General features: G+C 36.6%; 2 protein-coding genes and 1 pseudogene across 2 annotated transcripts in view; 1 reads left to right on the top strand and 2 right to left on the bottom strand.

Moving 5' to 3' along the window:
• The window catches only part of LOC115232741 (puratrophin-1-like), a 244,851-nt gene that overhangs the window by 10,340 nt on the left and 212,795 nt on the right, over positions 1 to 21,716 (top strand). The gene's annotated exons all lie outside the window — the stretch shown is intronic.
• LOC115232745 (protein G12-like) lies at positions 3,622 to 5,744 on the bottom strand. The gene is made up of 2 exons (XM_029802805.1): positions 5,570 to 5,744; positions 3,622 to 4,897 (listed from the first exon to the last, which is right to left on the bottom strand). The coding sequence occupies exon 2, from the start codon at positions 4,895 to 4,897 to the stop codon at positions 4,205 to 4,207; it is 693 nt and encodes a 230-aa protein (XP_029658665.1). The 5' UTR covers positions 5,570 to 5,744; the 3' UTR covers positions 3,622 to 4,204.
• LOC115232744 lies at positions 12,768 to 16,812 on the bottom strand (annotated as a pseudogene).

Raw genomic sequence — 21,716 nt, 5'->3', positions numbered from 1 at the left:
CATTAGAAAAATATATATATAATATAGTCAAAAATCCATCTCTAATCCTTTGCATTCTAATACACGAGTATTAATATCGTTCAGAAAAATTCACGAGTTTATGTTTAGACCGATATCGACGCTGATTGTTATTCAATTAATATTCGACACACATGTATATGGTATCATTATTCGAGCAGAAAGTTTCAAGTTTCCTCATACACGGCAGAGATATCTCTTTGGCTAATACGGAAGAGGATATCAGCAAACACCAAAGAGAAATACGGTATGCTGCTGTTCGATAATTATTCCGGTGTCGGATATCGCGCTTTTATCTACTTCCTCTTTGATATTTCGCCGGTATTCTCACAGAAATCGAAAAGCCATTCTTCTAGTTCACATTGATAATGGCCAATGTACGATAATGTATTTAATTAAAACTGAATCTTGTTTCTTTTGCAACGATTTTAGATACATTATCTCATTATATTAACGATAAAAGCAATAAGAATTTGTAATGTAACAATTGTGATAATTATATGAGATTTATGTTAAAAGATTCTCTTTCAACAATTGTGTATTTCTTTCATAAAGTCATCTTTTTTCGACGATTCGAGTTTCAGAAATTATTAAAAAATAATTTTTTTCTTTACTAAAATTTGATAGGGTTAAGAAAGAAAGAGAATAATCCCCATTGTAAAATTTTGACTCGTTCGTAGTGTGCTTTCTCCATTGATCTCGCGACGAGACGAAAAGTCATCGTCGCCACGATTTACCCGAAGCAGGGAAAGCTGTTCGCGCACCCCGGACGCATCGTCGGCTGGGTGCACGTCGACGTACCAGGCCGGGCAAACCGGTGTTGTGTATGTCACCGAAAGAGATGGCAGTGGGGAACGGTCGGCTGGTAGGTTCCCATGGTGGGGGGGCCGCAGTCGGGGTTCCCGACCGCGTCGGCGGCGCTTAAGCCTCCGACGCGGGGGCATTGCCGTCGTAGCCGCGGTACGATACGATCCGGCTGCTGTCTCGCAGTGTACGCGCCGTTCTTCGAGCCGCACGTGTCGTCGGTTTGTCTTCGCGTGCCGAGAGACTTTCATCCTCCTCTGCTTTTCGATCGCGAAAAATATTCTCGCGCGACGATATCCGGGGAGAATCGATCTTCGCAATCGATCTTTAAGTGCTACGGGTGCGATAATAGACAATATGAAGGATGGTGTACGCGTGTGATTGTCAGGGAAAATGCTTCTCTCGTCGATGATCGCAAACATGCGTTGACGAGCAAGGGGAGGTTCCCGAGAGGGAAAAAGGGGAACGTCGCGCGATGGCACGCGATCGTGCGTGAGGAGGGATTGATGTAGTGCACGAGAGAAAGAATTGAACAATTCTTTTTTCTTTCTCATTCAAGTTTTTTCCTCGTTCGTACATCGGACGGAAAATTTCGATTCATCGTATGATATGCGTATCGAGGATACAGAGAGAACGTCGGAATCTTTGGAGCACGTTATCTGATAATTCATTTACAGCGGCGGGATAGAATGAATGAAGGGCGATTCGCTTCGAGCGAAAGCGAAACAGTTTTGTCGTAGGTCAGTAATCGAGTGTTATCTGTGGTTCATCGTTCGATTGACGAAGAGGCCTATCTTAGGCCAGACATTATATTAAGCAGAGTCGAATCGGAAACGCAACCGTACGCGATAACGAGATCGTGAAGACACATTGATCCAGTCTTTTTATCGTCTTTTATCGAATTTTTCAATCGACTTTGTAAATAAACATTGGAATCTCTTTGCGATATATCGTTACTTGTTTATAACATTATAAATCGTCTGACGGGTCTAAGACCAGATTATTTATACTCGTGATATATACTGTACGCGATTGGACTTCTCTCGTGGGTAGTATTGTGACAAGTGTCAATTGTACATTGTGAATAGAACTTGGTTTGCATAAAGTTTACTTCCGAAGCTTATAAGTGCTATAAGAGCAAAATAGGAAGCTTATAAGTTTCACAGCTTATAAATATTACGTTGAGTACGGGGAGCTATTACTGGGTTATAAAGTGTTTATCATATTCATAGGTAAGTCCTAGAGTTAATACGACTGTCTAACATGCATGCAATAATAATTGCGTAACAGTATTTAATAGTGTTATCTATCTAAAACATTGCTTTTTTTTGTTTTGTTTTGTTGAAATAAAAGTATGCTCAGAAAGTATGACACGTACGATTTTTTCAATTCCCCTCGTTAAGGTTTTGTTAAATAAAATATCGTAGCTTAAATAGTAATTAACAAAATATCTACGTTAGGAAAGATAGGTTTATTACATTTGGTTATTGTAAAAATCGAATTATTCTATGAGATACGCCATTTATAAAAAGTGTTGTTTATATATATACACTTGGGCAAAAAAATTATCACCTAGACGTACAGAAATATTTTGACCAAAAATGAAAGAATTATAGTTATGAAAAAATTTAAAAATATTTTTAATCTGAAATAATTTTTCCTCTTTCGGACTATCTTTTAAATACGATATATCACCAATTTCTAGAAATTCATATTCGGCCATATATACCTGAAAGTATTGACGCTTTTAGAGCAAAAAATTAAAAATGATTAGCAAATCTCTCTGGCACGATTGTATGGTTAATTCTTTTCATTCAACATTGTTTTTACCTAATGAGTATTGACTATAAAAGGATAAGGACTATAAAAGGAATGATCAGATCAGAAGAGATATAGACAATATTAATGTTGAATTATTAAAACTCCAAGACCTTTTAATAAACTAGATTAAATAAATAACGAGTATAAATTATACAATACAAATGAAAAAAAAAAATTAAGCGGAATCATATTCAATTGGCATTGATGGAGCTCGTCAATTTGCAATAACGCTGTTGATTCATCGAATTTTCCACGCGATATTATTTAAACAATTTAGGAAATATTCGATCAGCGGATATATCCTATGCAGCCGCCGCCTTCAACGAGCATCGCTCGTTTCCATCGCAGAGCGCGTGCCCGATGGGTCGCGCGAGAAAGTCGATCGTCGTTCTTGCTGTTTGAGAACACGCACGATTCGCGTAGAGTATGTACCTCCCGCGGCATCTCGCTAACCTCTTTCAACACGGTTAAATATTAGCGGGAAACACCGGTGCGGCACCATAAATCCTAGTCACACGACGTGCCAGCGCACGCCGGCTCGTAAATCGGTCCCGCGACACGTATTCTCTAAAGCGCCATTAATTAAAAGCCACGCTCGTTGGTAGCACCCCTTCTTGTTCCCCTTTTTGAAAATATGCAATTCCGTGGTATCTTTATGAGACACTTTAAACTTGGATTTGTTGTCTATATACGTGCGCGCGTGCAATATAAAATGCCACTTCTCGAGATCGATCATTTATTAAAATATTCTAGAAGAGAAAAGCCATGTGTGTGAATAGTGAGAACTTTTTTTTTCACGGAGACCCATGATCATATAATCTTTTTTATATAAATACTTTTTTACTAATTTTGCCTATTTACTAAAATTTATTTCTAACATCGTTATTAATGACACTAATTATTATTATTATTATATTAGAAAAATTAATAGCGCGATTATATTTTTAAACTTTATATATTTCGCTTATTATTATGTATATACAATTTATTTGGCAATTTATTATCTCTGTAAGTCCCATTCTACTTATTGTTCTTAGGTGGTCCTTATTTTAGAATAAAATAAATTTCTTCCTTTTGCCGATGTTATGTTCGGTAGGCGCAAAAGACGGGATAATTACGCAAGAGTAGGGAGAAGACTCGTCCCAATCTCACTTCCATTCACGGAGTTAAGCCGTCGTGAGCGCGCGAAAACGAGTTTGGCAGGTCGGCCGGTCGAGCCAGCATAATCTCGCTTATCTCGACCTGGCCTGACCGGGTGGGAACGATCCGAAGCAATGCAAAAAGAAATGCATCGCGCGATATGAATGGTCGAGTAATTTGGATCATGTCCGAAGCAATTTTCGACAGAGTAAACTAAGAAAAGTTTTGAAGGGAAATATTTCCATTAAAAGAAAAAAATGTAACAATGTAAAAAGCTGCTTTTATATTATTTTACACAAGTAAAGTACATGAAATCACATGGCCAAAAAATTCATAAATCTGCGAAATGACAATATCTTTTTAAAAATATTATTGATGTATATGGTAATAGAAATTCATTTTTCACACACTGCATTGACGTCTAGTTTTTGATGTAAAAAGTAAGAGGGCGGGGGGGGATGTGAATACCCCAGAGAAGCTTCAGCAACTCCTTGATGGCTTGAAGATCAATGCCGGCTTTATCGGCATGGTTCAAGAGCTCTTGGAATTTGGGGTTAGCATAAACCTGATTGACGATTTCTTGGAAATTGTCGGACTGCAATTGCTCGACGAACTTAGCGAATTCTGGGGAGTTTTTCAGCTTCTCTTCATACATGGAATTAAGCCGGTCCATGGGTAAGATAGCCATAATGTCATCAACGTATCCACGAATTCCACCTGTGATCTGTTTAGTAATCATAGCAAAGTCAGGCGGAGTGAGATGATCGAGTCCAAGCGCGTCATTCAGCAAGTTCACGATCTTGTAAATGTCAATGCCGGCGTGATGGATGTAATCCATCAAAACCTTAATCTCATGCAAAGCCTCGACATCTTTTACCAGCCCTTTAAACCCTTCAGATTTGAAGTATTTGATCATAGCTTGAAACTCGGGATCTTTATCAGCATATTCAAGAGTGATATCGAATATGTCATTCTGAGGTAAAGCATCTATAAAGTCTTGGATGTCCTTGTAGAGCTCACCTCTGCCGAAATTGGGAATCTCGATCGGTGGACGGATCGGCGGCAGGGCGGAAACCGTAGCCACGAGGGCCAACAGTGCCAATGCGAATTTCATCTGCAAAAGTAAATTTCGCTAGGATTATTGATGCATTTAAAACATGCTTGCGTATATATTTTATAAATAAAATTGATTTTATCAATTAGATTTGCGCAAAAATTATATTAGATTGAAAGCAAATTTTTAATATTTTTGCGTTGTGCATCAACTAATATTGGTTAAATATTAATAAAAATTGGAAATGGAAATTGCGAATATTACAATTTCCATTTTTATTATATACTGCTAATCGAAATATAACACAACATATTGATCTTTTTTGAAATACAAATGAGTTAATTTAATTAATCGTTAGTTTAATTAGTCGAATTGATAAAAGTGAAATATTTAACGAAAGTGAAATATTTAACGAAATCTGATGATAATTAATAAAGTAAAATTAATAATTAGAAAATAATAATTATTAATAAAAAAATGATAAAAAGATTGATTTTAATTATTATTTTTGGATTATGACATAAAGGGCCATTTTGTCTCTGGGGTAGAAAATATTTTCAAAACGAAATAATATACTTTATATATGTGCTTTTTAATTATACTACTTAATGTAGTAAAGCTAAAATAGGCAAAATATAAATTATTTATAATATTGCTCATAATCCTTATTTACTCGTCTAGTTTATAATTAAAGCTTAAAATGTTTAACTCAGACAGCCTGTCGACACTCACCTCCGAAATATTGTTGTGGTACTTCTACTTGTGATACCGAAACTGATGCTTTACGGTTTTTGTCGCCGACTTTATATACACAAAATTAGATCTTGTTTATTCAATCTACGATGATAAGATTATGTATTATCTACGAGTGCCTGGTTTAAAGTCAAAACACTTAAAATAATTTAAAAAAATTCAATGATTTTAGATAGAGATAGAGATTTTTTTTTTGAAGGAGTATCAGATATTTGACGATTATTGATAAGTGCATTATTTGCAATAATTGCTATGCAAATGATATTAGGAGCATTCGGTAAGTTACGATGTTTTTAAAAATCGCGATTAATTGGTACGTTGTCATATAGTTTATTATAACATAATATAAATCATAATAAAATGTTTAGAATTTCTAATATAATTTTAGCTTTATGAGTTTTATCTTTCCGCTTTTTTTAATTCTATTGTATTAAAAATCACTTATGTTAGAGAGAACTTAGATGGTAAAAGAGTACTTAGATTCCTAAAAGTAAATGTAGAAGAAATATAGAAATATAGAAGATAACAATACCGTACAGATGTGGACTTAATATCTAACATATACATAAAATAAGTAATTATTATCAGTTTAGAGATAAAAATAGAAAAATTTTTTAAATTTTAATATTTTTAGAATACTAAATATTTTTTGAAAATTCAAAAAATTGAAATTTATGCGTGTATATATGTGTGTGTATATATTTTTTCGTGATTTCTTCATAATATTGAAATTTTCTTATTACATAAAAATTATTATAAATGTTAATCAAATCAATTTGTATTTATCTCTTCTAAAATCGATCGATAAGATCGAACACACGTGCGTTATCGAGTGTCAAATTATTTTGCTTCATATCACAAATACTCGATAAAAATTTCCAATGAATCAGACTGTCACTAAAATAGGATTTTCCGTTTAACATAAAATTACTTTAACATAATAGAAATTTTTGTACATGAGATATAAATCTTAGAAGTTTTGTTTTAGTTGTGAAATATTTTGTTTTTATTTTTTATTTTATAAATTAATTTTTATTAAACTTCATAATTTATTAGAATTCATAGAACATATGCATACGAGTAATAATTCGCAATCGTGAGAAAACGTCCCTTCTCGCCGTTGTGACGAGGAAATATCGTATTGACTGATTCCTTAATCGCTTTTCGATCGTGGAGACTCGATGTTCGATCTCACGCCTCGCCGATCGTCGATTTTAGACGGTTTAGTTCCGCTTTCATTATCGCTGTCGGGCGCGAAAACGTGTTTCGCCAAATGGAATAACATTGTTTCTGTCATAAATACATTATTTTGCAGTTAGATCAGATTTGATAAATACATAATAAGTTTGCCAAAGAAACAATTGCATGTAATAAATCATCTGTATCAGTCTTTTGTCATTTATAGGATATCTGTTAACGTTTATAATGTAAGCATTTTAAGGTAAATTTATTACTAAGGTTTAACATAAACATTTTTTATACTTTTTTATTTCTATAAAATTCTACTTTGTTTGCAATATGTTTTATTTAAATGTGGTTGATGTTTGCAACGATCGATTAACCGGCAGATATTTCATAATCTTATCGATAGGTTGAAACTAACAATTAGATGCTAATTGGAATATATTTCCTCATTCGATTACGTTATACGTTGAGTGATAAGCCCCACCGTTATACTTTTAACCCTATCCTGCTATTCGGCATTCGAGCATTTTGTGCGGTTAAAGTGTTTCAGTACAGGTTTGTTATGCTAATCTAGAGCAGCATGCTCTTTGCTCCATCCGACACGGCGGGACGAGCACGTCAATCTTTCAAAAGGGATGACGTAATGGTACCAAAATCGTTTTTTTCCGCCTGCCTCTCCCTTCTCGCTTCGGTTCGTTGCTTAAGATGCACGCGTCGGTTCAACGTATGAAGTGTCCACTAAAAGTCAATCACTCCGTCATTCTTTTTTTTTTTTTTTTCATCTCGAAGCATCTGCTCGCAAAGCGTGTCTCGGCCATGTATTACGAGTCGTAAAATCGAGCAGGCCATCGACGAAGAAATGAGAGCCGGGAACCACCTTCGGTAAAAGAATCTTTTCGCGCGCGCGTCCCGAAATATAACGAAATTGCACCGACCAATGACTGCAATTACCGAGGAAGTTAAACTCATTCCGAGAGCATTCTGCAAACGATCTTTCCGACTGTAAAAAAAGCGATTTAAACGGCGAAGCAAAGAGATTAAACAATTTTTCTTTTGAAAACGCGTAATAAAACCCGCGTTTTATTCGTGCAACGACAGTGAATAATAAGAGCTTCGAACTTTATCTTCTTTTTATCTTCTTTCTTGCGGGAACGTTTCGGAACATGCTGCGCAGCTTCATCGACCGAAAGGTCGGGAAGTATGAGATGTTGCTGCGAAACAAAGCAATAAAATCGTGGGCGGGTCAACAACCGATGCAACGTCGGTGTTACCAGCAAAATGAAGAACATTTTGGGAGTTGCGAGACTAAAATTTAATCAACTGAAAGCTTTCTAGATTGTTGGGAAGCGGAAAGCGCTCCCGAGAGATCAAAACGATCATTTGATATTCCAGCAAGAAATTGTCTCGAAAAGTAGTAATCCGCAGATGCGAATGGGATATTGAAACTGCAGGTGATCGTAGAAAATTGATTAAAGTTTGATTGATTTATTCTCTTAAAAGAATAAAATCAATTCGAAAGGGCAACATCATTCGATTTTAGAAGTTTAAAAAATCGTTCAAACACATATGTAAAAAAGATTTATTATTATCTATTATTTTTATCATTTGAAAACGCTGTAGAATTGAACATTTTAGATTATTATATAATATTTCGGGATAAATCTTTTCGCAGGATTATTGAAGAATTGCAAAGCGCGCGCGCAGTGCGTGTGGCTCACTGAAGCATGACAAACATCTTGTTACCGCCTTCGGAAACATTCATTGTTTTTTTCGATCTATTAGTCTGATTATTCGCACTTCTATGCGTTTCCCATGTATTAGTTTGTTTCATTTACGTATATCTCGCGCAGCATTTCAAACGATTGTATTACTAATCCAGCAAAATCTAGGACAGATTCTTTTTTCTCAACGTTGTCAGTTATTTTCGTATCTGATGTTATTATAAATAGTGTTATACAGAGTTGCAAAATTATCTGCAATATGAAAGTATTATATAGGATTAATGTATAGGCTAATATATATTTTTTATCGTATAATTTTTATAAAAATTTATTTGTGACATAAAGATTGTCGAAAATCTCAAATTAAAGATGTAAAATTATTAATACGTTAATGAGAACAACTCATGAAAACTTTGAATTAAATTAATCCGATAATACTTTCGAGCGACTTTCCGTCGATGACTTATTAAATACGCCATCCGCCGTAATTATTTCAGCGACATTCGAGAGTTATGACTTTGCCGTTGGGGCGATATACACGACGACACCCGCGATTGGCGATCCCGTTCGCATATAATTGCACGGGAACGAGATAGCATCTTAAATAATTTTTGTACCGCTTTTTCGTCATCGTATTAATTCGCAATTAATCTTCAAGGCGAAAGTCGAAGTCAGCATCGAGCCCTACTTTACGTACGTGTCAAAAAGATGCACGCTCGTGTTAATGCTGGGGAAAAGTACAAGCGTAATGAATACCGAGCAGTTGTAATTAAAGTAACGATTAACAATATTAATGTTGTCATAAACGATACGTACTGGAACATGTTTTAACCGCGATTTTGCCGCATGTAAAGTCACAAACTGGGCTATTTTCATAATTTAGAGTTATCAGAAGAAATAAAATGCCAGCAAAATGTTTTCTAATACACGATTTCGTTCGCTTTTGTGATTTCGCGATGAACTTCCACAAGAGTAATCTGATTAGAACAGATATTAATTAGCGTAATTAAATTTATCAAAAATCTAGATATTTAAATAGGAACTTACACTATCTATTAAATACATAAAATATTCCAGAATTTTTTTTCTCATTCTTTGAACTATCGATAAGACTAAGAAAAAAAAATCACTTTTAATATCAGTTTGTAATGAACAAGAGCGACCGCAGTTGGCTCAATTGTTACAGTAGCATGTACATTAAGCGTTCACGTGTATATGCGTGCGGAATGTGTACAACAGTGATGTTACACATACGTCGAATCTTGCGAAGCGATCCTTTATGGCGAGTGTATGCGTTGCTTGCGGCGTAATATCAACGATTTATATATTATCTAACGGTATGGACCTTGATTTACAGAACGATCCTTGATATCCGGTTACGGATCTAAGGAAATTCTAGCGTGATAACTGCTTTCCTTAAAGATGCGTAAAGACTATATCACATGTCAACAAAGAATGATACTTTCTGATCATTTGCAACTAATAATATCCGAGAAAATTTTTGCGAGTTTATATACACGTTTTAAATAAATGCTAGTCATCACGATCAGCTGATTACTTCAAACTGATATTCTTTATTCTTAATTGATATTCTTTAAAATTTCTTGTTCGGACAATATTTTTTAATTTTGTTAATGAATAGAGAAGTATGACATTTGATCTTCTAAATGCATACATATTGAAATGGCTGAACTCACATGCCACTTTATAATAATTAAAAACGTATTCTCTAAACTTTAAATTTTAAGAATATTTCAAGATATCTATCAAATCATCAAATAATCAATGGAATTGTCAAATCAGTATGATGCTCAGATTTGTAAAATATTAGTTTAAGTTGATTTTAAACGGTATATGGTGGTGCGTTGAAAGCGAAAGTATTTTTTCGTTCCGAAGGGGGCGTCTTATTATAGTACCTGTACCTGTACCTGTACGCTCGCTGACAATGAGTGCGTTCGCCATCGTTTTGCAAAGTGCATTGGACCGGCTTTCGAGCTTTCCTACAGTCGCGGTCGGCCACTAAGGTGAACTCGTAACGAGTTCACAACGATCGTTCGGAATGATTGTCTCGAATGATTTATAGCTACATACGTGTACATCGCACATACCGAGTATATCACACGTTTACCGAGTATATCACACGTTTACCGAGTATATCACACGTTTACCGAGTATATCACACGTTTACCGAGTATATCACACGTTTACCGAGTATATCACACGTTTACCGAGTATATCACACGTTTACCGAGTATATCACACGTTTACCGAGTATATCACACGTTTACCGAGTATATCACACGTTTACCGAGTATATCACACGTTTACCGAGTATATCACACGTTTACCGAGTATATCACACGTTTACCGAGTATATCACACGTTTACCGAGTATATCACACGTTTACCGAGTATATCACACGTTTACCGAGTATATCACACGTTTACCGAGTATATCACACGTTTACCGAGTATATCACACGTTTACCGAGTATATCACACGTTTACCGAGTATATCACACGTTTACCGAGTATATCACACGTTTACCGAGTATATCACACGTTTACCGAGTATATCACACGTTTACCGAGTATATCACACGTTTACCGAGTATATCACACGTTTACCGAGTATATCACACGTTTACCGAGTATATCTCACGCGTACCCTTCGCAAAAGTGTTTTATATGCAGTGGATGCGGGCGGTTGTCTAAAGAAAATCATGCCACACGTTTTTGTCGGCTTTCTCTCGTTTTCAATCCTGTCCCTCCCTATATCGATCGATCAAATTCACCTCGGAAGCTCTCGTTTCTTCTCTATTATCCCGATCAGCTAGAACATACAGCGAGGAGAGATCGGGAGTTTTCTTGATTGGTGTAATCGAGCGAGCCCTCGATCGGAAGTAGCGAATCGCCTACTGTCCAATTATCGATTCAATCAATATATTTCCGAGGTATATATCAAGTAGGTGAAAAAAGCGGTTCGCCGACAAGTCTTTTTTTTATCGTGTCCGATTTATCGCAGGAACGAGAGCCGATCACAACAATCAGGAACGTCTGTAACAATATTGTAACGAGTTACAAACGAGGAACGCGGATTTGTCGGGAAACAGGAAGGATTACGGTAAAACAATAAATATCTGTTAGTCAGGGATAACGTCAACATAATCAAAGTGGAATAATCGAAAGGGAACGGTACATATGAATGTAGGATCGATTTATTTCCTTTCTTAATGAGTTTACCACGAGTTCTTTCTTAATGAGTGTACCACGATCGAACTGCAATAGAATAACTGAAACAAAAAGAGAGAATTATTCATTTTATACATATTTTACTAATAACAAATAATTAATCTTTTAGTATTAAAATCGGTTTATTATTGGTTTATTATTAACAATTGGTTTTTTCTAATTGCTTTTTTTTTATACACGCAATTCCATGCATCTTTTCTTTATATCTCTCAACATTATAGTTTTTATCGCTAGTATGATTACATATATTGTAATAGAATATTTGAAACAAAAAAAAAATAATTAAGTATTCATTTTCAAAAGAAAAAAGAATTATATATATATAATTATTCTTATATATTATCGTTCTCTTTCTATGCACTTATTATTTTTTTTTCCTGACATTATTTTTTCCTTCTAACATAAGTTGAAGTTAATTTTATCTAGATTTATGTTCGTCATAATTCATATCTCCCTTCTAGTTCGATGCGTTAACCTTCCATGAGCACATTTATTGTTCGTTTCTCGCAATAATGACTGTTTCCGGTTCGGGTAATTTCTCACATTGTGACCGTAACGCACTATAATCATTTGTTGATGCAACTACATATCTTGAGTTAGAGAAAAAGAGGGGAAACCAGGGAAAGGGGCTCGAACCACGGTTATCGCGGCTTTTCCATGAAACGGTCGCTGATAAATGTATATCGTTCTTTAGAGATGTGCGTTCATTATATCTTGCATAAAAAGAAAATTTCACATGACGCATATTCGCATTATACATACTGTGTCTTTTGATTTTGCAACATATAATTTAATATCAAATTTATATTTTTGTTTTCTCGATGATTATTCTTAATTTCTATATTTTTTAAGAATTACAAGCAAGGGATATATAACTCATTAGAGGAGCTCATCTTCGTCTAGTTAGGTAACTTTTTCAGCTTCTTATTAATATATATGTTTTTTTTTTCTAATATGCATCTGAAAGATTAAAAGATCTCGCATTAAAAAATTCTGTGAGAGAGAAAGAGAGAGAACATTACTTCTGGTCAGAATATTCATCCTTTGGTCTCTCAGTAGCTGGGAGCCTTTGAGTTAAGAAGAGGCTGCGGAATTCTCCCGAAGGTTTTGTAAAGCTAAAGACAGGAATTTGCCAAGAAAATGATCGTAACGCTTTTTTCTACACAAATCACAGTTTTATATACTCTTGCATGCTGACGACATTAATGGAAATGAACCTCATCGGATTGTTGCTATGCCAGACTGGCCACCACATGCACGCGGTTCGATATTTCACGAGATATGCTCGAGCACGGACTAGAATGCCCCTCTAACAATGTATCCGTGCCCTTATGTATACTTAACGTCGCACCTGCTACCATACTGCACCGTAATACAATGCTTCACCTTAACGCGGCGAGTTAACATTCTCGAATATTCAATATGACAAGTTATCTTTTCGCGTTTGACTTGTCTTTCGCGATCCGTACTTTATTTTGTTAGGTCTACCGGTCTTTCGCGTTTCCGGTGATTCGTCAAAAATGCGGTTCTTAAAGCAAGTATGCACAGACTACGATCTTTAGGGCTTATTTTCGTGAGATTTCCTATATAAATCTCACACACATATAGTTAGAATAAAATAAATTGGTCTACATGCTTGTATATCCGCATAATGTAATAAAATTTGAATCATTTGTGGTCGGAAGGATAGAGGGTCTGCAGGCGCAAATACATTAAAACTACGATGACAGGGAGTCGATCATGTAATTTCACATGAGATTTTTTCTCATTTTTTTACTTTTCATTTTTCACTCATCCAGGTTTCACATGAAACTTTTCACACATAGCGATTATGTATGTAGCTTGGATGCGTGGAAAGTGAAATCATTAAACATAGCTTGTAGGCTTTATAGCTAAGGGGGATTATTATTATTATTAGTACAGCATTGCGATAAACTTTTCTTCTGTTAATGCAATAACAAGAATATATCACACTTATTCTAATTCCGAAATACATTAATTCCCTAGATTTCCGCCACCAAGTTTCATGACGAAAAAAATTACGTGAAAAATTTTACATTTCCGCGGTTGTAAGAGTTACATGATCGACATCTCTTGTTCTTTGCTTCGAAACGATACAATATCATCACTTTCCCTCAGCATCATCAACGATTCTACGGAACAGACCGTAAAAATGGTGATAAAATGTGATACCATCCTGACGGCAATTATCTGGAAAAGGAAACGTGGGGTATCGGGAAATTTTCTATCAGCTGATATCGCAATCAATCCATCAATATATAACAAAACATTTAGCGTTACCACTGACGAATTAACGGCATTACGTCGAATGAGCGAGCAACATGAATTGTATCAACACACCCGTATATAACCGTCTCGATTAATAACGCTATCTCGGTGTTAACAAGTATCATGCGAGAGCCTCATGTCACATTTACGCGTCCGCTTGTATGCGTTCAGTTCAACTATATCCCTCCCCACACGTGGATGATACAATACATAAGTAAATAGAGTCCATTATAGCATGACAGGCACGGAACGATACAATTGTAGGAAAGCTTGTAGCTTGGAAGAACTTGTCTTGTTTTGATTGGTACTTGGTATACGTCATTTTGCTTTTTTTTAGGGGGGCGGACAATATAATCTGCTGCAGAATTAACGGAACAAAAAATGATGCCATGCAATAATTCGATGCGCAACTGCAATTTATTATAAATGTATATATCTTTGCATGAATATATCTTTAACATTACAAAAATTGAGAACAGAAAAAATTTGTTGTTCTTTTCAACCTTTTGCATAAAATAATTTTCTGTCAAGATTCGTAAGTTCTAAGCAAGAAACGTAACTTTACGCTATCGTAAGATTCATATGTCAGCTCAAACATGTTAGTGCAGTCTTTTCGCAAGTATCTCCGTTGATTGCGCGGTATCGTGAGAGTATTTTTACGGTTATAGATCATCGCCTCGCGCGATTCACGTAGTTCTCCTTTTTCCTGGCCGCCTCGAGCAGCCCGAACCGCGTGAAAGATCCGCCGCAATTTGTAAACGGCTATCATAGCAGTCTCATCGCGCGTTTGCAAGGCGCTGTACTTATTGTCTGACCTTACGCGGAGAATCTCCTTCGCGCGCGCCGCCACAAAGCCTCCCTTTGTTTAGCCGCGTTATTGATTGCATACCGTCATAACAGCATTTTTAGCCCGCTGTCCTCCGCGCCACGTTTATGTCCTTTTCTTTTCAGTCATCACACAAAGCGGATGGTCCTCTCTCGCGACGGAAATGTTATGTAAGCTTTTTTTTTCGTGACTGTAATTCTGAATATCATCCTGTAAATAATATGCGAGCGTTGCGGATTAGCGGGGTTTCTTTTTTTCACCATTCTCGTGTATGTGAATTATGAACCGAAATATACCGGATAAAAATCCTTATTTTTTCGAAAAAGTTTCATAACGCATTTAAAAATATTATGCGCGCGTGTGTGTAATAAACGATTATTTAAGGTAAAACGCGCAACACGGTTTTTGAAATGAAAATGTAGATTCGACAAATATCTGAAAATTGTTCTTGCTATTCTTGCTTTACTAATCAGATTTAATTCAGTTATTTTCAGTGATAAACTTAAATAAAATAGTAAAAGTAATTTCTCTTTCCTCTTTCTCTCATTCAGATAATTAACTAATAATAAATATATGACTGCCATAATTATGCTGGTGATTACTTTAGTGATGAATGGAGACTCCTTTTAAATATATTTCATCATTGTGTAATGAAAAGATTAATGATACTTGAGATATAATTAATGAAAGTAGCATAACTCTGCACGTCTGCCTTATCACAATGCGCCATGATACGTTTGGAAATGATATAACTTTTTTTATGTATTGCGTAAAATATCTAGTGATTAATATCATAAGTAGTGACAGGTTATAAACACTAAAATTAGAGAAATACAGATATGCAATTTACGAAATTCTATCTAGTGATTCATTTTTAGTCACAAAGATAAACAGACATTGTCGCATTTTTCTTACAAAAAACTAAATTTTATTAAACTAAAATTAAAATTCAAGATAAGGCAATCAGAGTCACGACGCGCGGTAAGTGGAGCGCATTTTTTGTTTTATTCTATCAATCTCTATATCATAGAGTATACAAAACCGAATTTTCCTCTATAAAGAAGCCCCCGTACTCGCGTTTCTTCCGTTTGTACGAATACATCTCCTTTTTCTAGGATCTTCTCCATAGTCTTCACATAAATTTTTGCAGCCTCCCGTTGCTCTTCTGGCAAAGTCTCTTCGAAGATCCTTGCTTTCTTTAATATCTCCTGTTTCTCTTGTTCGTTCGCGACTTTGAATTCCTCGGCTAATTTATCCAACCGTTCCACGCATCCTGGTAGACCTAGGTATACTCTCGATTTGGATCTGACGAATCTCCAAATATTCGCCGGTGAAATCGGGAATCCTTCTCGGTGATAAATCTGATCGGTTCCGATTTACCTTGAACCAATAGTAAGACTACCGGAAAGTCCTCTTTCTTGATATTATAACGTTACGCTAGATCGGAGTTATCTTTATTGCCAAAGTCCTTGACGCCTACTGTGGCTATCAGGAGATCCTGCGAATCCTTGGTATCGGCTGCTACCGTGCTGTATTGCTCGTGCTTGCCACCATATGGAAAGGCGACGTCGAATTTAACGAGTACCACCTTGAATTTGGGAATCACCTTGTCGAACGAGTAAGAATCCAAAGGCACGCATCCTTTACAATCTTCATCGATAGTAACATGCGAAGCGGTCACGACGACAACAATAAACACGAGGCTCGATCGAATCATGATCTGGAAGAATTTTGGCGTCCGTGCGACTTCACGTGTCCTGCTCAAAATCAGTCAATTAACTACTTTGAACATTCTTTTGCAAATTGATTCGCTACAGAATCTCTCTGTTCAGATGTTTCTGAGTATTGTCGGCCGACGTTTTCAATTTTTAAATTTCTTCCTCTGCCTTCTTCATGTACTCTGCCCGTGATTGATCTATTTGCGACTGTAAATTATTGGAGCGTGTTTCATGTATCATATTTCATATATAATATTTATCGACTAACTTTTCATGTAAAAATGGTAATAAATGAACGATATCTATAATGAAATCTAAAAGATCTTATTTTTAATAATAGCTTACTTGTTGTTTCATATCAGTCTCTAAAAGTTTTTGATCCTTTAAATTGATATCTTTATTAAGACTTTGAATCTCTTCATTAAGACTTTGAACATTCTTTTGCAAATTGATTCGCTGTAGAATCTCTCTGTTCAGATGTTTCTGAGTATTGTCGACCGACGTTTTCAATTTTTCAATTTCTTCCTCTGCCTTCTTCCGAACTACCCTAACGAACGACACTGTTCTGTTCGCACAGCTGTAAATGACTTGCGAATGAACGCGCGCATGTAGTACGCGACGGTAAAACACGGCGACGACATTAACCATTCAATGACCGGCCTCCTACCTCCTACCGGTCCCGGTTAACGGCGTCTAATTTTATGAACTATGACTAAATTTTATGAAACTTGATAATATTTTCAATCTAAATTTTCGCTATTTTAATTAGCTTTAAATCAATATCCGTACCGTAATAAAATATGAATGAACATTGGCTTTTCTTCTATCGTATCAATACAGAAATAGAAATTAAAGAATTTGGGATGCCCTTGAGGAATGATTTCTTTAATTTCTATTTCTCTCATCAATTTGAACAGAATCTTTTATTGTAATGCGATCATCAGTATTGCAATAATCCAAAGTGCTGTCTCCTTTACCTAAAATTATTGAATTCTATTGGGATATTTGATCTAAAAATTAAAGTAAGAATAAAGAGCTTTAAATTTTCTGCGTATAACTTTTAGTCAAATAAATAGGATGTCGAAATCTTTAAGATATGCGCATTTTAGAGAAATCGGAAAGTGAAAATTCTTTTCTCTTTTATATTTACCAACTGCGATTTTGACGCATGTACTCTTTCTCTCATACAAGCAACGATGTATTACGGGTCAGCGGTCGTACATTTTTTTTCCACGCAGCGGTTTGCCGACCCGGAGTCGCCCGGCAGTTTCAGATTTCGCAAGCGAATCAAGCGTTTGCCTGGCCGCCGCTTTCAGGTATGCGATAACACGTTGCTCGGCATTTGCGTGTCACGTCGTAATGCCGTAAGTGCAGGCAAAGGGAGAAAGGCCCTCCAGCTATTCGAAGATTAGCTCGCGATCGACACGAGATCAAGAAGGTGATCGATGGAAATCGTGAACGCGCGACCGGCACTGCAAAGCCGGTTGGTTTCGTTGCCGGAGTAGTACGTACCTATTGCCTGCATTAAATTATCGCGAATGCTACAGAGGGTATATGCTAATTAATGATAATTAAGAAATAACCGATTTCTGGTCTATAGATTTGGATTTGATATGTTATCGAATTTTGGGTAGATTTTAAAATGGAATTATTTAAAAAAGAACTTATTTCCGTGATTGAAAATATTTTATGGTGAGAAATCAATGTGTGCTCTCTCCGATAATATTATTCGATACTTTTATTCTCGATTGAAAGTGCGGTATCTTTTGTGTGATACAATACTATAATACAAGAATATTTCTCCCAGGTTTAATGAAATTGTAGTCTTTAATTTTAATGTTTTTTTTATGGCAATAAGTAAAATATGTATCAAAAAGTTGTAATTTTTTTAGATAAGTTTTGTTGTCAAATAAAATAATAATAATAAATATGTAATGTATGCATATGCGCTGAAAAGTCGGATCAAGATTTTTGATGCTAATGATATAATACTTATAGTCTCAATTTTATTAAAATTAATTTATTAATAATTTGTTACTCTTTACAATACTTACTGATTATCAAATTTTTAATTAACAACGCCAAATTTTATGCATTAATGTTTAAAAAATTTTCTTATTTTATATTAATATTTTTAATAAATAAAGTTTTAATATGAATTTTTACGCAGGTAAACGCTTTAGACTCTTATAAAATTTTTTTGTGCCGATAATGTATGGTTGAGCCGCTTTGAGCTTGTATAAATATCGATTATGTAATTGGCCGTGAATAGATCCAAATTTGGCAATTTTTATATTTATATGATGTTGCTTTCCAAGACAGAAAGAATTCGCGAGTCGAGATTCGTCGTTATTGCAAACGGAGATAGTTGCTGATATAACAGCAACCGGTTCGCGTATGTTTTATGCTTATGCAAATTCATAAAATAATTGATTTGTAGCTGAGTGACATTCTTCGCACTTTATCGATGGAGCCAGTTACTATATTCGGCTCCCAAAAAATCTCGTGATCGGATACGCAAGACCTGTCGAATAAATAGTCATTCCTTGTTTTATTGCCCGCTATCGCTCGCCGCAATAATCAAAAACAGTTTCATAACGGGCTTGTCGAGTATTATGCACTCATTATGTAGCAAACTGAGTACACGTGCCGGCAACTGCCGTCATTTCGCGGGTCCATTAAAATGTTCGATTACGCGACTCGATGGCGACGTTAATCGGTTCATTGCGTTTCGCGAACGAAATATCGATCGATGGGATCATGATGTAAATCACTTGAAAAGTGAACTTGCCGATAGTATACTGTCGGCCGCTCGAGCCTCGATCTCGTCCAGCCTCCTCTCTTTAAGTGTCACTAGGCCGCCGCCTTCTCCTTTTCCTCCTTTTCCTCCTCCTCCTTATCCAATTCAACGAATAGTATGGCTTCTGCTGCTCTTTGCGTACTTTATTTAAGATCATGTCGTCGTTGTCATCATTGTCGGAGAAAGATTTTTCGCGCCACTCTGGTCGCGGACGAAGAAGGGAAACATATCGCGGCGTACCCAGATCTTGAATGGTGGTGATCTCTCCTTATTGTTTAATCTTCTCCTCCTCCTCCTCCTCCTCCTTCCTTGGAAGAGTGTTCGATAATCTGTCGGCCAACACTTTTGGTCGCGAGACAAGTCGACGACGATAACGATTTCTGCGATGAAATGGGGAGAGACTCTTTCACTTTCGCGAAACAACGAACTTCTTCTAAACTTCTTCAAGTTTCTCGATCTTGATCTCGATCTCGACCTCGACTGACTGAGACACCGCGAATAAAGAGGCTGCGTACTTACTGCGTACTGCGCGTTCGAGACTTTGAGAACGTATGACCCGGGTGCATCCGATATTTATATAGTTTACGTCGCGCTAAAGTATACAAACCCCGGGCGCATCCCCCCGAGTCACGCGCTCTCGAACTCGAACACAGCCTAAGGCTAGTGGCCACGCACGATGCACACACAAGGAATGCGAGGAACAAAACCGAACTTGCCGATAGTAAATAGCCGGCAGTTCGATAAAACTGGATAATTTTTTTTTCTCCCCTCTAGCATCTCTGGTCAAAGACAAGCCTGCTTTCTTTCTATTTATAATACGCAAATACATACAGTTTCAGAATTATTCGCTATTCAATCGATTTAATTTTTAACATACCTATAGTCACATATGTTCGTATATAAATATCTCGAGGCAAGTTTAGATTTTTTTTCTCTCTTAATAAGAGTAAAAGCTCAGTACATTGAAGAAAGAGTTAAATCTCTGCAAAGCCTGAGAGCTCGAGTACGTGCTTGACGATAGTAATTAACATTTGCTTGCACGGCGCTCGAGCGACTTGGGAGTTTACACACGAAGTCTACACGGCGACGTAAAATGCATCGGCAGACAGCCACCTGTGTCCACACGATTGGTAACCAGGCTCAACGGGAAACGCCGTGGAGGGAACGGGAAATAAAAAACGCGTCGATCTTAAACGGCGCAACACATGCTCGTTTTTTACGGTTGGTAAACCGCAATGAACCGCGTCTCCTCGATAACGCGATGCAAAACAATATGTAAGCAGTTACAAGCCGTGTAAGAATTAATTTATAATTATGCGAAAATGAAAAGAATGTGTGTAAGCATTTCTTTCATTTTTAATGCATTTTTTAATTAATCTATTTTTAATTAATCAATCAATTGAGAACTTTGCATGAGATTTTCTTTTTACTTGGTGTTTTACGTGTACTTTTGTTTCTTAAATATTTTTTTATGACGACTGATCTCTTGAATTTTAGTCTTCTCTTCTTTGCGTTTCTCGGTTGAAACTGAATTTAAAGGTTAATTAATAAAAAGTTTTTAATTAAAAGAATACGTAATCGTTGTTTCTACAAGAGATAGTTAGGTTTTGAAATTTCGGGAGCGGCTAAAGAGAAGCGTCTATATTACTAGAGAAAGAAAGCTTTCATTCATCACGGGATGCTTACATTACTTAATTCTAATTCCCGTTGACCTGCTGCGTACGATCGTAATTGCTATTCATGCGATGTGCATACGCTGTGTACAATAGCCGCGGGCTCATGAATGAAGCAAACAATTCGAGGGTGGGCGTACGGACGGTCTCGGGAAGAAAGGAGAAACGCACGATTTGGCCTTTTCGAGGGCCAGCGATCGGTAATTCATATATACACGAGGATGTCCGCTAAACAATGGGCGGATAATCGAGACGCGCACATGTTCGACTGGCTGCAACTGTGCGGCGGAATCGATTCCGACGAAACGATGCGTGTAACGCGCGTGCGTGTGCATCACGAGGGGGGAAAATTACTTAACGGCTTTAATTAGGGGGGAGGGGAAAAAAGAAAAATTGCAATTCCGAGAATGCCTCGCGATCCGCTCGACGATAACGACTGCCGGCTGCATAACGACCACTCTTGCGCAACAATGGATGAGTGTGTGCACCGCCAGCTCTCTTTGTCGCCCGATCGGCTGCCATGCGAGCGAGCTACGGTGCAAAGACCACTGACAAGACAAAGATTGTTTATCGAGCGCGTGGCAGTTAATGGGCTTGTCTGAATGGAGCGATTGGCATGTAGTCGCCATGAGGGAAAAGATAGTTTGAGAGATGGAGATATA

Source organism: Formica exsecta, unplaced genomic scaffold (assembly GCF_003651465.1).
Source record: "Formica exsecta isolate Colony F162 unplaced genomic scaffold, ASM365146v1 scaffold15, whole genome shotgun sequence".
Lineage (NCBI taxonomy): Eukaryota > Metazoa > Arthropoda > Insecta > Hymenoptera > Formicidae > Formica > Formica exsecta.
This window is presented reverse-complemented; position numbering and strand designations above follow the sequence as displayed.